General features: G+C 44.4%; 1 protein-coding gene across 1 annotated transcript; it reads left to right on the top strand.

The window, feature by feature from the left end:
* The first annotated feature begins 12,616 nt into the window (after positions 1-12,616).
* LOC125118523 (melanoma-associated antigen 10-like) lies at positions 12,617-14,508 on the top strand. The gene has a single exon (XM_047765104.1). It carries the CDS (start codon positions 13,104-13,106, stop codon positions 14,349-14,351), a length of 1,248 nt encoding a protein of 415 aa, XP_047621060.1. The 5' UTR covers positions 12,617-13,103; the 3' UTR covers positions 14,352-14,508.
* Positions 14,509-16,187: the final 1,679 nt, after the last annotated feature.

The raw sequence follows: 16,187 nt of genomic DNA, 5'->3' as shown, positions 1-16,187 counted from the left end.
TATTATAAATAACTCTTATACATTCTTGAAAATGTCTTTCAGTGCATATGTACACATTACTTTAGGATATATACATAAGATTGAAATTGCTGAGGCATAAGGAATGCATATGTTCAGTATTATTAGATATTTCAAAGTAATTTTACATATTTATTGTAATGATACATGGTCGTATAACTCATGAAATGTCTTGTTGCTGTATATCTTCATCAACATTCAATACTGTTATTTTGTTTAACCTATCTGGTATCTCTATCGTGGTACTATATCAAGGGCTTAATTTGCATTTCTTTTGTGATAAATGTGGTTGAGCACTTTTTCATATATTCATTGTCCATTTGTATATTCTTTTGACTCAAGTGCCTGCTCAAGTTTTTTATTCATGGTGTTGTATCTGTCTTAATGCTGTGTACAAACGTTTTACATATTCTGGATATATAATCAAGTGTATGTATTGCAGACATCATCTCTCACTCTGTCACTTGCATCTTGTTCTTGATGTCTTTTGATAAACAATTCATAATTTTACCACAGTTCAATTTAACTTTTATTGCATAGTTAATTCTTTTTGTGACTCTTTAAAAATAGTTGCCTACTCAAAGGTCAAAAGTATGCTTTCCTGGAGTTCTCATGTGGCACAGAGGTTAAGGATCTGGCATTGTCAGTGCAGTGGCTCACGTTGCTGCCATGGTGCAGGTTCAGATCCCTGTCCAGGGAACTTCCACATGCTGTGGGTGTGGCCAAAAAAAGTATACTTTCCTATATTTTCCTTAAAGAAGGATTATTGTTTTGCCTTTTACATTTAGGCTTATGAATCACATAGATTTGATTTTGTGCATGCTATGAGGTAGGGCTCAAGATTTTTCATAAGTATGTTCAGTTGATCTGGTACCACTTACTGAAAAGGTCATCTATTCTTCACTGTATTGTAATGGCACCTTTGTCATTAATCAAGTGATTGTTGTATATGGATCTCTTTTTTGGTATGTCTATTATGTTCCATTTGTCTGTGAGTCTATCTTTACACCAAAATCAAAATTTTTTTACTTCAGTTGTAAAAGTCTTCTTTTTTTGGCCACATCCATGGCATTTAGACGTTCCTGGGCCAGGGACTGAACCCTCACCACAGCAGTGAAAAAGCCAGATCCTTAACCACAAGGGGATTCCTGTCTTGATATCTGATAGTAGAAGTTCTCTAACTTTGACCTTCATGATTGATTGTCTTACCTATTCTTGGCCTTTATATTGTCATATGTGTTTTGGAATTATTTTGTCAATATGCACAAAAAAACGTGTAGACCTTAAATGGTCTCACCACAAAAAAGAAAGAGTCATTATGTTTGTGACATGTTGGCAGTATTAGCTATAATGCTATTGTAGTCATACTGTAATTTACAAGTGTATCAAATCAACACGTTGTATACCTTAAGCTTTGTCAACATTATATGTCAAGTATATCTCAGTAAAACTGGGAAAAGAGACGTTTGTAAAAAAAAAAAATTATCATTTCCATCTTGAGCATTCACACTCTTCCTCTCTCTTAGATCCCTCATTTCGAAGGAATCTAACCTCCCCATCATGAGGCAGCCCTGTGAAGAGCTTCCTGTAGAAAGAAACTGAGGCCTCCGAACAATCCTATAAAATACCTTTGGGAACAGATACTTCCTGTCCCCATAAAAAATGAAAAAAGAAGTCTCATGAGAGACCTCAAGCCACGTGCACTCAAGTAAGCTTTGCCCAGATTCCTGACCCACAGAATACAGAGGTTAATGTTTGTTGCTTTAATTTGCTATAATTTGTGGTGATTTGTTACACAAGCAATAGACAAATAATACAGGCACACAAGAAGTCAAAGTTGGGAGCTTTTCTGTTCCTAACCCTAATTCAAAAAGGAGGAAAAGGTGGTGTGAGTGGAGTCTAGTGAGAGCTAGAGCCAGGGAACGTGGATGCTGGCTTGAGCTAGAGGTTTAGAGAGAGCCAGTCATTGCCAGAACCTCAGCATGGAGGCAGGGAGGAAGTGGCCTTTATTTCCTCCAGCCAGAGGGGCTAGACAATTGAAATGTCTGGCAAATACAGATCTGAGGAACAGAGCAGGGAAAAGAAAGGCAGAGGATGGATGTGGCTGTAGAAGAGCCAGCCCCTAGCATCATATTCACAATACACTGAAACCTAGCTGTTTGTTCAAATTGAGGAAATAGAGCTATCTCACTGTAGAAGAACATGATATAACAGAAAGAAATAGCAAAACCTCTTATTAAAACCTTTTTCCTCATACTTTATGCCTGTCACTACTTAATTGGTTTTGTTATTAAAAAATAATTAGAAAAGCCAAGAAAGAATAGACTTTCCTTGAATAAGCTCTATCTCTAAACCTATATTACATGATAGAAAATGTTCGGAAATTAAAATCTGTTCTGAAAAAAAAAAATGAAGAGACTTTTTAAAGAAGAGTATTCTCCAGCATGACAAGTGGGAAAGTCTTGAATTGCCTCTGTGAAAAAGTTTCCTTTGAATTTCAGAGACTTGTAGCATTTCTCATTTAGCAACAGGAAGCATGTGATTTTTGCCAAAATTTCAAAAAAGTCATGGCTGCCTTTGCAAACAACTTGTCTTACTAACCTGAAATGATGTGAGTACTCAAAAATTGTTTTGCAAACAATGCTTTGTATTCTTTGCAGCTTTACTTATAATAGGAGAAAATGGAAAGAAACTTAACAATCAAACAATAGTAGTATTTAAATGTAAAATTTGCCTAAAGAGAGCCTATTACAATCAGGAGTGTATAACCTAACACAGGGTAAATTCAGTCAAATGGTGTGGGCCTAGGCCTGAATGCAGTGGGCTGTAAAGGAAATGGGGATTCAAGAAGGGTATCTAAGAAATGAAGGTGGCTCCCCCCCCTTTTTTTGGCTATACCCGCAGCATTATAGAAGTTCCCAGGTGAGGGATCGAACAGGTACCACAGCAGCAACCCAGGCCACAGCACTGACAATGCCAGATCTTTAACTGCTAAGCCATCAGGAACTCCTGAAGGTGGCTCTTACATACCTGGCTTTTGCACAGGAAGAAGGATCATGCAGGACTTAAATAGGAAAGTAAGTGTCTTTAATATAATATTAAAGAGATAGTAAGAGAGAAAGAAGGGGAAACTGAGTTGGCAAGAGTCCCACATGGATATGAAAGGACAGGGATAAGTGAGAAAAAACAGATGATGGCTGGGAAAGGAGGAAAGGAGACAGAAGCGCACTTCGGCCACTGTGGATTTCTTTTTTGTAGCAGTTCTGGATGAGCCACTTTGGCCTAAGAGCAGAGAAGGAAAGCATGTGGATAGATTAAAAGAAAATATTTTGCTGAGTCCACGAAACAGAAGGAAAAAGGGCAAAATAATAAGACAGTTGTGAAATGATGGAGTGTATATATGTAAATAAGTATAAAGAACTGGAAGGTTAAGCAGTTATGATATATGATGTAATAAAGAGGAATTTTAGATCTTGGAGGATAATCTGTACCAAGAGATTATAAGGACTGGATATATATATGTATGTATGTGTGTGTGTGTATATATATATGTGTGTGTGTGTATATATATATATGTATGTGTGTATATATATATATTTTTTTTTTGTCTTTTTGCCTTTTCTAGGGCCGCTCCCGTGGCATATGGAGAGTCCCAGGCTAGGGGTCTAATCGGAGCTGTAGCCACCAGCCTACGCCAGAGCCACAGCAATGCGGGATCCGAGCCGCGTCTGCAAACTACACCACAGCTCATGGCAACGACAGATCCTTAACCCACTAAGCAAGGCCAGGGATCGAACCCGCAACCTCATGGTTCCTAGTCGGATTCGTTAACCACTGCACCACGACGGGAACTCCAATAACCAGGCTATATTTTAGGAAGAGCTTAACATTGCCCAAATATAGAAGCAAAATGATTTGAAGGCAGCAGTGTAAAATGCCAGCCTCATCTCCCACTTACACACAGGCCATCAGATAAAGAAAAAGAACAGAACAAGAAGGAAGAAACTACATTTTTCTAAAGGAAAACCAGGAATTGTTCTGTGGACAGATAGGTTAAGGAGGTGAAAGGTTCAACAGGGGTTCCAGAGGATGCAAGGAAGTAACATCAGAAAGCTGTGAGAATAAAATAACATGATATATGTGTGTCAACTACCTTTAGTCACAATAATGTTGCATAACAAACAATCATAAAACCCTATGGCATATGATGACACTGAACTCATTATTTTGCAGGGTTCCGCTGAACTAGGCTGGGCTTAGCTGATTTTGGCTCACTCGCGAATGGGGTCAGATGGCTGTGGTTGGGCTAGAATTTTTTTCAGGGGAAATGGCTGGGATGACACAACCATTTTCTAGGTAGCAGCCTGGTCATGTTCTCATGGCAGAAAATCCAGAGCAAGCAAACCCAATAGCACTTTTCAAACCTCTGCTTGTGTCATATTTGCAAACATCAAATTGGCCCAATCAAGTCACAGGTCTAGTCCAGAGTCAAAATGGGAGGACAGGGAGTTCCCTGGTGGCCTTCCAGATAAGGATCTGATGTTGTCACTGCTGCAGCTCGGGTTTGATCCCTGGCTCAGAAACTTCTGCATACCTCGAGTGTGACTCCCTGAAAAAAAAAAAAAAAAAAGAATGTGGAAGGGCAGTAAAAGAAATAGCTTATCAGTTGTCTTCCTTGATTAAAGACTGCTAGACTGCTGGTAATGAAATTCACTGGGCATTTAAGAAAGCTTGACTCTCATCTGCCATGGATTCATAGTATGACCTTGGAAAATGGCTTTCATGTTTTGCACCTCATTTCACTCCAGAAATAAAGTTATACATACATGTATATTATAGAGAAAAAAGTTTTCTATGTGTGTAGGTAATATGGCTATAATTTTATGAACTCAGAAAAGGAGAATGAACATAAAGATTGTTTATGCAAGGAATATATTATGCTAAGAAATCAACTGAGGGATCTGCTCCTTTAACTGATCAGCAATTGGTGACCAAAGGAACATCCTTAGTATTTTTGGACTAGAACTACTGCAGTTTGTGTCACTTAGAAGTAAAAGTCAATTGAGTAAATAGGAAGACAAGGCAGGTTCCACTTCTGGTATGAAGGACTGATCTTCTAACAAACAGATCCTCCCATAAACAACATATATAAACCCTGGATAAATTGTTTTTTAAAAAAATAAGTACAGACTGCTTTGGAGATTGAACAGGCACATGCAGATTTTGGAGGGGAGTCAAAACCTGGAGCAAGCAATGGGCGTGGAATAAATTCCCCAGTGTGTGTGCGTGTGTGTAGGTGGGGGTAGTGACGAAAGTCCAAAATAAAATTTTCTGTCTGGAAGAAGCAGGGGAAGGAGCCTAAGATGACCAGATTGCTGGATACCTGAGAGCAGAACTCTAGGAAGTGTGCACTATGGAGGGTGAGACTCTATGCTTTTTTGCTTTTTTTTTTTAATTTAATTTTATTGGAGTATAGTTGACTTACAGTATTGTATTAGTTTCACTTAGAAGGTGTACAGCTAAGTGAATCAGTCATGTATATAAAATATATCCATTCTTTTCTCCCATATAGGTTATTATAAATTATTGAGGAGATTTCCCTGTGCTATACAGTAGATTCTCATTAATCATCTATTTTATACAGTAGTGTGTATGTGTTATGCCCACCCTCCCAATTCTTCCCTCCCCGCCCTTAACTATGTTTTTAAACTCAAGTCTCTGGATGAATCCTGAATCACATGTACATCATATAAACCAAAAGCAATGTGCAGTTATGGTTTAAAGAACTAAACTGAGATCTGAGTTCACTAAAAGCATGACAGTCTGCAGTGCAGTCCAACCAATTAAAATGGCTGAAATTAAAGTTTTATTAATTTTATATTTAAAAAAAACAAAGAAATGGCAAGAATGCAGAATAACTGGATCTCTCAAATACTGCTGTAGAAAGTGACAAATGGTATGGCTACTTTGGAAAATATTTTTTTCAGTTTTTAAAACCTCAATCATATATATCTGTGTGTGTATGTGTATATAGCCATATCCACAGCATGTGGAAGTTCCTGGGGCAGGGATCAAACCCACACCACAGCAGTGACCCGAGCCATAGTCGTGACAATGCCAGATCCTTAAGCTGCTGAGCCACCACGGAACTCCAAACATATGTATATTGAAACATGACCCAGCCATTTTACTCCTAGAATGGAAAATTTACATATATACAAAGACCAGTATGTGGCTGTTGAAAGCAGCTTTATTAGGCATTCCCATTGTGGCTCAGCGGGTTATGAACCCGACTAGTATCAATGAGGATGTGGGTTCAATCCCTGGCCTTGCTCAGTGGGTTAAGGCTATGGTGTTGCCACAAGCTGTGGTGTAGGTCACCGACACAGCTCTGACCCCACATTGCTGTGGCTGTGGTGTAGGCCAGCAGCTGCAGCTCCGATTCGACCCCTAGCCTGGGAACTTCCACATGTGGCAGGAGTGGCAAAAGAGAGAGAGAGAGAGAGAGAGAGAGAGAAAAGGCCGTTTTATTATAATAGCCAAAAAGTCAAAGCAACACAAATGTCCATCAATCGATAAATGGATAAATAAAATGCAATATATCCCTACAATGGTCTTCTGATACAATGATACAGAGGTTGCTCCCTTGAACAAGCAACACAGCCCCTAACCCGCTTCCCTCATGCACAGGCACTACCTGAGAGCACTCCATCAGTAAATCATTTGCCCAAGAATAGCCTTCTCATGCTCTCTTAAGAAACACATGCCAAGACAATTGGTATCACAGATGCTCCTAGGAAGCAGATTCTAAGAATTGGGGTATAGAGTTTGGCCACTCACAACTGGCTGGCAAATCACTCGTGGAAGGTTGCTTATTAATTAATATTCCCTAGGATGTGGTGGTAGTACAGGTAAGCTATGTCCCTGTGGTGAACTGAGATGAGGTACAGGTGAAAGGGAATGTATTGACTTCCATAAGAAAAAAAGGGAGACATCGTAACAATAATTGTGAAATTGGGTAGCCATTGCTAAGTGCCAGGGATACTTGGAAAAGAAAAAATAACAGGCTCAGTTTGATCAATCACCAATTCAAAGCGAGTTAGATGGCTCCTTAGTCGTGTTTAAAGAGATTCATGTCCTGCCGCCACAGGTTTGCCTGAGCTAAAGACCAGATCTAGGACTTAATTGTTAGAGTAGCATAATTCCAGAAAAATGTGGAATGGATTCTTATGCTTGGCAGGTGTCCTGTGCCAAGGTCAGGGCCCTAAAAGGGAAGGAGTTGGAAGCTGTGAAACGGAATAAAGATACTTGCATAAATGAATTTGAAAACCTTCAACCCCCAGATTTTCTTAAATCTTCAGCCTATGGAAATGGTTCATGGCTGCACTTCACTTGCCTTTTCACTGTGCAGGGGACCCTTGTAGTATGCAGAGGACTATAGCATTTTCTAGCATTAAACTTCCTCACATTCATAGGATAAACTCAACTCAGTCAGTAGCAGTTAAATATGTTTTTAATGTCTGTCATAATTAATAATAAAAAACTAAAAACAAATACCCCTGGACCACAAAACATCCTTCAAATATTCTTTTGTACCCTTTAAAGCCTACTCAAAAACAAGTTTTCACATACTTTAGTGTGTGTGTGTATGCACACACACGCACACGTATAAATTCCAATAGCGTATGTAATAGAGTAGTATACTCAACTTGTAAAATATTCAAGCAGTGCACATGAAGCTATATAATACTATCTGTATGACACAGCTCAAGTGATACTCAGTGAGACATGTATAGCTTTAAATAGACGTATTAGAAAATAAGAAATATTTAGAACAGCCAAGTACTTCAAGAAGGTACAGAGTGAATTGCATATGTGACCTAAAGAAGCAGAAGCCAGGAAATAATGAAGATAAATGCAGAAATAATGAAATAGAAATGGCAGAGCCAATTAACACAAGATATTCCTCTAGAAATCCTAATATGATGATCATATTTGTAAATATAATTACTAAAGAAAAATCAGAAACAAACAAGTTAAACTTGTAGAGAACTTAGATTTAGAGATTTTAACATAAGGGAACACAAGTTCCCTCATGATAACCAAACCACCCACAGGGAAATGTTTCCACATATAGCGGTATTTCAGCTAATAAGAAGGAATAAGAGAAAGAAGATTCTGTAGCCCCTGTGGATTGATAAAGGTGATGATCATGGGCTGCTAACCTCAACACAAAGAAACAGCCAGGCATTGTATTCCTCCTAACGGAAGTACCACATCACCTATGGAGTGGTCTTCCAGAAGGGAGAAAACAAACACTTTGCTAAGGCATACCCCAAAAAAGGGAGAGGGGCAATTGTGCAACCCTTTTTCCCTGGCCAGCTCTCCTTGATCCAAAAACCAAATGAGGACATCACCCCCACTCCCATGAAAAGAACACCTGAGCCAAGCTTATTCACATAGTGGTAAGTGTATTAAAATAGCATAGTCAACAGAGCAGTGAATTAAATGAGCAAATGGACTGTGCCCAAGAAACGGAAATATGATTTAACATTAGAAAATACTTTCAACTGTAATTCCCTACATTAGCAAATTAGAAGAGGAAAAAAAAAAAAAGCATTTGATTGTGCCAACAAGTATAGAGAAAGCCCTTGAAAGAAATTCAACATGAGTTTAAGATACAAACTTCCAGCAAACTAAGAATAGAAGGGAACTTGCGGAGTTCCCGTCGTGGCGCAGTGGTTAACGAATCCGACTAGGAACCATGAGGTTGCGGGTTCGGTCCCTGCCCTTGCTCAGTGGATTAAGGATCCGGTGTTGCCGTGAGCTGTGGTGTAGGGTGCAGACGCGGCTCGGATCCCGCGTTGCTGTGGCTCTGGTGTAGGCCGGTGGCTACAGCTCCGATTCGACCCCTAGCCTGGGAACCTCCATATGCCGCAAAAAGCAGCCCAAGAAATGGCAAAAAGACCAAAAAAACAAAAAAAAAAAGGAACTTGCTTTTCCTAAACTCTACAGCAAATATAGATGTGAAATGTTAGAAGCATTCTTGCTCAAGTCAGGAACAAGACAGATACTCTCACCTCTACTGTTCAAAACTTCACCAGAACACAAAGCCAGGGATGTGGATGTAAAAATAAATAAGATACACGAATATTGAAAAGATACTATTTGGTAACAATATCATCATCTGCCTAGAAAATGACAAGGGATAAGTGTGTGGAGTATTCAAATAAACACAGGACTCCAGAAGGATAGTGTATGGGACGTCAAAATCAAGAGCCTTGCCCCACAAAAGCAGTGATTAATTAGAACATGTAGAGCATTCACGACAACAACAAACCCCAAGTCACCCAAGATCACAAATCACAAAAATGCATGATATCTTTATGGAGGCAAACATAAAAGTTTACTCATGGATTCAGATTTTTTTTAAGTCCCAAATAAACAGGAGTATACCATGTTCACTAATGTGAAACAAAACACTGGAAAGATGTCAGTTGTCCTTGAGTTATTTTACAGATTTAGTGCCTTACCTGTAATTGCCAAAAGGATGATCAAGTTTAGGCTGCTGTCTCCCAGTCCCCAAATCAAACCTGGAAAACTGCAGAAGGGAGAAAGCAAGCAAATAAACAATGATGTATTAGTTTCCTAGGGCTGCTGTGTTGACTACTGTAACCGGGTGACTTCATCAACAGAAATTTATTCTCTTAACAGTTCTGGAAGCCAGATGCCCCAGATCAGTTTCCCTTGAAATCAAAGGCTGCACTCAGTCTGGAGACTCTAGGGAAAAGGCCACTCCTTACCTCTTCCAGCTTCCGGTAACTGCAGGCATCCCTCGCCTTGCAGGGAGGGACATGGCCGCAGTCTCCAAGGTCAACATCTACAAATGTCTCTCTGTTCCACCTTCAGACTGCTTTCTCAGTTTGTTCATTCTTCTGCCTCCCTCTTGTAAAGATACACATGATTGCATTTAGGGACCTGGATAATCCAGGCTAACCGCCCCCCCTCCATCAAAATAGTCTTAATCACATCTGCGAAGACCCTTTTCCCAAAGAAGGCAGCATTCTACAGGTTCTGGGGATTAAGATATGATATTTTTGGAAGGGCCATTTTTCAGCCTAGCAAAAGTATCAACAACAAAACCTAAACAACAAAACATGAGAAACCCCTGGGGGAGAATGAAGAACTGCTACTTGGGGAGAGTGGGAGGCAGCAGACAAGTGTGGGAGGGTCCATAGCCTGAAAGAGATGGCAGGAAGGTGTGGGTGGAAGGAACCTTATGAAGCAATCAAGCCCTGCTTCCCTGAAGAAATCTGAGGCGTCGCCTCAGACCACAGATGCCAGTCGGCCCACCTCAGTATCAGATCTCAGCAAAGATTAGGTTGCTTGATGGGAGTATGACTCCAGAGCCTGTGGTAATCACCACCAGGAACCACTTAGTGAGTGCCTCCTGGCCTTAATATATACATAGAATAAAAAGAATGTACTAAAATGAAATATCAAGTATAAGGGTGAACCACACATACACACAGGCTTGGTAGAGACATAAAAGGTATCTCTTAACAGCATCGAGGATTAAGAAAAAAATGGAAATTCCTGGGCAGTGCAATGCTAAAGAAACTCAAAAGAGCAGGAACTCCTCAGGTCACGCTGCTCAGCCACCTCAGTGTAGAAAATAAACCTTAGAACAAAACATTGCCAAAGGATATGTCTGGCGTGTGAAGAGACCCATAGGAAGGTGAGCTGCTTTTCTGAATCTCTGCCCCCTGCCACGGGGGCCGCAGCTCTTCCATCTAGCATGTAGCCTGGGAACCAAAACCTTTCTTGGAAAGATTTGCCGCTGGGCAGATGCTCACAGCTGGCAGAAAAGAAGGCATCTCCCAGAGAGCTTGTAGTCCAGAAGGCAGCAGCCAAGAAGAGAACACTTATAAGAGTGACCACGAAGGGGTCCACACACCCCAGAACCCTGTGGACAGGACAGAATGCCACTCCACCCTGGATATCAGCCCTGGGAGACTCCTGGCAGGTCTTGTCGGGATAAGTCCCGCCCCCGTTCTTTCCAACTCTGGGAACTGGGAGGTGCCGGCCTTGACTGAGGGAGGAAGCTCTCAGAAGAAAGCTCTGGCCATTCTGGGAGTCAAAGTGCTGATAGCGTGGGACTTCGGAACGGACCTTCCATACAGAGCAGAATGCTCTCAGCCCTGGGAGGCCCTACGTAGGGTCCGTGGACGGAGTGTTTCCTCACTTCAACCACTGGAATCTGAAGATGAGACTTCAACTGAAATAACTGGACTCAGGTCAGCAAAGGGAGGAGTCAGGGTGAGCATCCTGAAGAAATCTCCCACTGCAAACAGAGGGTGTTGCACCTGCCTTATGAGGCCCCAGGTACGGCTGATGCACAACCCCCTCCCCCCCCACACACAACTGTCGGGGCCTCCAGGAGGTGGTGCCCTTGACCTGTAGGATGCATCCTCAGGCCAGCGGACTGCAGTGGCCCCGGCCCTGTCAGGAGTAAATACCTCGAGGAGGACTGAGATGCCCCCTGCCTTAGAACCAACAAGTCCACACAGAAACTCACCCTGACCCATGCTGTCAGCTCCGGAACCCAAGGAGGTGCTAGAAGGAGGCGAGAAGCTTGGTGTGAAGGGGCTGGCGTAGGGCCTGCAGGCAGAGAAGCCCCAGCAGCGGCCAGGCATGAAAGCCAGGCCTCTAGGAAAGGGCTTGAAGGAAGCTCCCACCACAGATAGGTAGGCCCCGCCCTGCCGCCCTGCCGCCCTAGCCGTCAGCCCTGGGAAGCCCCATGAAGGGTTCCCGGATGTGAGGTTTCCTACTTCCGCTTCAGGAATCTGAAGGTGAGGCTTCCTCGCAGGGGTGAGGCCTGGGGTCAGCAGAGGGAGGCTAGGTACTGTCAGGCCTGAGAGGGGGGACTCTCAGGGACGACTCAGGAAAGCAGGGAGGGCCCCAGCGAAATCCTGGCTCCAGTGGTCAGCCCTGGGCAAGGCTGTCAGGCAGAGGCACCTCCCAACCCTTCACACTTGGGTGTACTGCTTGGACGGTGGTTTCAGGAATGGCGGGGCCGTGGCCTAGGCCCTGTCAGGAGTCGTTGTGACTGCCGTGAGGAGGAGGACAAAGGGTACCTCTCCCCAGACAGGGTGTCCTGCTCCTGCTCCCAGCCCTGGGCGTGGCGTCCTTTCACTTCCTTCTCAGGAAGTCTGTGGAGACGTCAGGTGAGGGCGGGGGGGGGGGGAAGGGTGGGGCTGAGACCTGAATTCCCGGAAGGAGATCTGAGAGTACACCCCCCTCAACGGATGGGCCCAGTCCCGCTGTGGTACCTGAGAGGCACTAAGCAGGGGCGGCCACCTGTGGTGGGCTAGTTCGCCCACAGATGTGGGAGAGAGGTTCCTCTCGGAGAGGCAAGGCGTCAATCTAAGGATGCAAAGTCTGGTCAGCTGAGGGGGCGAGGTGGGTGTGGAGCAGGCCCTGTCAGGAGTAAAGATTAAGCCCATGATGGGCCCTCCTCCCCTAGATAAAGGAGCCCCCCCCCCTCCCCCCGCGCCCAAGCCGCACAGCCCCTGCCTGTAGCCCCGGGAGGCCCTGGGCAAGTGTGATCAGATGCGGTGCCCCCTCCCTTCCTCAGGGGACGTCAGCAGAGTGATGGGGCGCAGACCCTGGCAGGGCAAAGATCAGGACGCCGAATGAGCACTGAGGGAACCATCCAGCCCCAAACCGTGGGGACATCACAGAGTCTGGCCCCACCCGCCCTGTCAACACTAGGGGGCCCAGGACTATGCCTGTAGTCTGTCTCCTGAGGAGCCCTCTTGACGCAGAGGTGAGGGCCATGGGCTGAGGCATGTGTCCTCAGGTCAGTGACTGAGAGAAGGCCCCCGCAGAACCAGAAGTCAAAGTGAGGTGCACAGCCTGTCGTCTACCAAGGGCCCCACCTACCCCAGAACAGAGAGAAGCCACAGTGCCTGACCCAACCTGGCTGCTCTCAGCCCTGGAATGCTTAGGTGGGCTGCACCCTGAGAAACTCTCCCACTTCCTCTTTCAGTTCTTAGGTCAACCAAGCGAACGGGAGCCCTGTGATGCCTGGGGGCACCCCTAGAGAGGACACCTGTAAGTCACCTTTGTCAGAGCCATCCTGGGGGCGTTTTTCAAATGTGGCCACTGACACTCTCCCTGTCTCCTCTAGGTTTCTGCCCTCCTGCTGGCCACCGCCAACACAAGTCATCATGTCTCTGGGTCACATGAGTGAGCACTGCAAGCCTGAGGAAGACCCCCACGCCCCCAAAGAGGCACAGGGGCTGGAAGGTGTGCAGGATCCCATGGTGGAGAAGGGAGAGGCCACAGCCACCACTACCACCTCCCTGACCTCCCCATCTTCCCCCTCCCCCTCCCCCATCACCCCTTTGATCCTTGGCACCCCAGAGGACGTGCCTGCCACTGGGGCACTGGGTCCACTCCCGAGTTCCAAGATAGTCTGCTTCTCACCCACTGCTGCCCCAGCTATGCCACGGAGTCGATCTGCTGAGAATTCCAGACGGGAAGAAGAGGAGGGGGCCTGTATCTCCCAGGATCCAGCCGATCCTGAGTCCTTGCTCCGTGAGGAGCTAAACAAGAAGATGGCCGAATTGGTGCAGTTCCTGACTGTCAAATACATAACAAAGGAGCCCATCACAAAGGCAGAAATGCTGACGAATGTCATCAAGGAGCACAAGGATCACTTCCCTCTGATCTTCAGCAAAGTCTCCGAGTGCATGGAGATTGTCTTTGGCATTGAGGTGAAGGAAGTGGACCCCAGCAGCCACTCCTACGTGCTTGTCAGAACACTAGATCTCACCTACGACGGGATGCTGCGTGATGATGGCCAGAGCATGCCCAAGACCGGCCTCCTGATCTTTATCCTGGGTGTCATCTTCATGGAGGGCAACCGTGCCTCTGAGGAGAAAATCTGGGAAGTGCTGAATATGATGGGGGTCTATGCCGGCCGGGAGGATTTCATCTACGGGGAGCCCAGGAAGCTCATCACCGAAGATTTGGTGAAGGAGCAATATCTCGTGTACCAGCAGGTGCCCGATAGTGATCCTCCACGCTACGAATTCCTGTGGGGTCCCAGGGCCCACGCTGAAACCAGCAAGATGAAAGTCCTGAAGTTTTTTGCCAAGATCAGTGGGACTGACCCCACTTCCTTACCATTCTGGTATGAGGAAGCTTTGCAAGAGGAGAAAGAGAGAGGCCAGGCCAGAGCTGCGGCAGGAGATAATGCTACTTCCATGGCCAGTGGAAGTTCCAGCGTCACGTCCGCAGCCTCCCTTGCCCTGAGTGAAGCCTGAAGCAGATTTTTCAGGCTGCATTTGAAGACAACAGCCAGTGTTCTAGGGAGGGCCAGGGTGGATCCAGGAGGAACAGTGTATAGCAAGCATCTCTGTTGTACAAGGGTGATTTCGAGATTTATCTCTTCTTTTTTTCTTTTTGCTTCCCCCCCCTCAAATATCGTTTAATAAACTTTAATTAGCTGCAGAATTTAAGTGTATGAATGGCAATGGTCACACATTTATAGCTGTTTAATCACATTTAAGAATAAGAGTTTCACAATTTTGCAAAACACGTTAAGAACCTCCCCTCATCTTTTTTCTTGTGATCTGGAACAAGATAACACGGCATTAGAATTAGGAATTTTCCAGGAGTTCCCATCATGGCTCAGTGGGTTACAAACCTGACTAGTACCCATGAGGTTGTGGGTTCGATTCCTGGCCTCGCTCAGCGGGTTAAGGATCTGGTGTTGCCGTGAGCTATGATGTAGGTCGCAGACACAGCTTGGATCTGGTGTTGCTATGGCTGTGGCATAGGCTGGCAGCTGCAGCTCCAGCCCCAATTTGATCCCTAGCCTGGGAACTTTCATATGCCACAGGTTCGGCCCTAAAAAACAAACAAAAAAAGATCCCCGGTAGAGTTTCCTTGGATATGTGAAAGAGCCCAGCAGAATTGAGGGGAATTCTAGGGATAGATGAAAAAATGTAGAGGGTGGCTAATTCTTGGATTCACTTATCCTTTTAGTCTATTGTTATGTGAATTAAATGATACGCACCTGGATATGTTAGCTTATTCAAGAATGTGAGAGAAATTAAATCTTAAATCTTTCTCCCTGGCTCCTATCCTCATCAAGAGTGAATTAATGTAGAAGGCCAGAGCCTTCTACATTAAAATGACATTATAATTACGTTATCTTGAGTGCACTTTGGCCAAATCTAAACAAGGACTGTGTGTTTGTTTGGTTTTTTTTTTTCTGTCTTTTTAAAACTGCACCTGTGGCATATGGAGGTTCCCAGGCTAGGGGTCTAATCGGAGCTACAGCTGTCAGCCTATGCCACAGCCACACCAGATCTGAGCTGCGTCTGTGACCTACACCACAGCTCATGGCAACACTGGATCCTTAACCCACTGAGCTAGGCCAGGGATTGAACCCTCAACCTCATGGTTCCTGGTCGGGTTTGTTTCTGCTGCGCCATGACGGGAACTCGTTTTTGTTTTTTTTTTTTTAATGTTTATTTTTTATTTACTTATTTTTTTGGAGGGGGTTAATCTTTGACTCAAATTCTAGGAGCTTTGAGTTGCATTCATCTGGGGACCACTAACCCACAGCTAAATTAAATAACATTTTCTCTAAGGGAAATTTTACAGACTTTTATTTATGAAGCAGCACATTTGACTGATCTGATGTCCAGTGTCTTAGAGTACCACATATTCTCTCAAAGGTCCTGGATAACAACAAATTCCAGGAGGAGAGGGTGCAAGGTTCTGGGGTCAAAATATTAGAAACAACTGGCATTTGTCAGGAGCCCGGCTGAGCTGGAGTGAGAGCCAAGGTGTCAGAGTAGCTGATTTAAAGCAACAAGCAACACACACTAGAGTTATGCCTTTGATCACTTACTATGATAATATGAGCGTGTGTATAAGAAGTCCCATTTCCTCCAGTTTTGGGGTAGGAGGGAGATGGGCCCCTGGGCTGAGAACAGCTGGGACTTCTTAGGCTGAGTAGATTGGGCCTTGCTTCTCTTTGACACCTCAAGGAGAAAGTTAATGGCAGGAGCTGAGCTCTGCAGGAGTATAAGGATAAGATGACACTCCTGGGATCAAGGAGACCTCCTGAACCACACATGCGCAGAAGA

The sequence above is a fragment of the Phacochoerus africanus genome, chromosome X, assembly GCF_016906955.1.
Source record: "Phacochoerus africanus isolate WHEZ1 chromosome X, ROS_Pafr_v1, whole genome shotgun sequence".
NCBI lineage: Eukaryota > Metazoa > Chordata > Mammalia > Artiodactyla > Suidae > Phacochoerus > Phacochoerus africanus.
This window is presented reverse-complemented; position numbering and strand designations above follow the sequence as displayed.

What these genes read in the sequence shown, in the direction of transcription:
- LOC125118523 (XM_047765104.1), top strand. Translation starts at nt 13,104, where the DNA reads ATGCCTGGGGGCACCCCTAGAGAGGACACCTGTAAGTCACCTTTGTCA.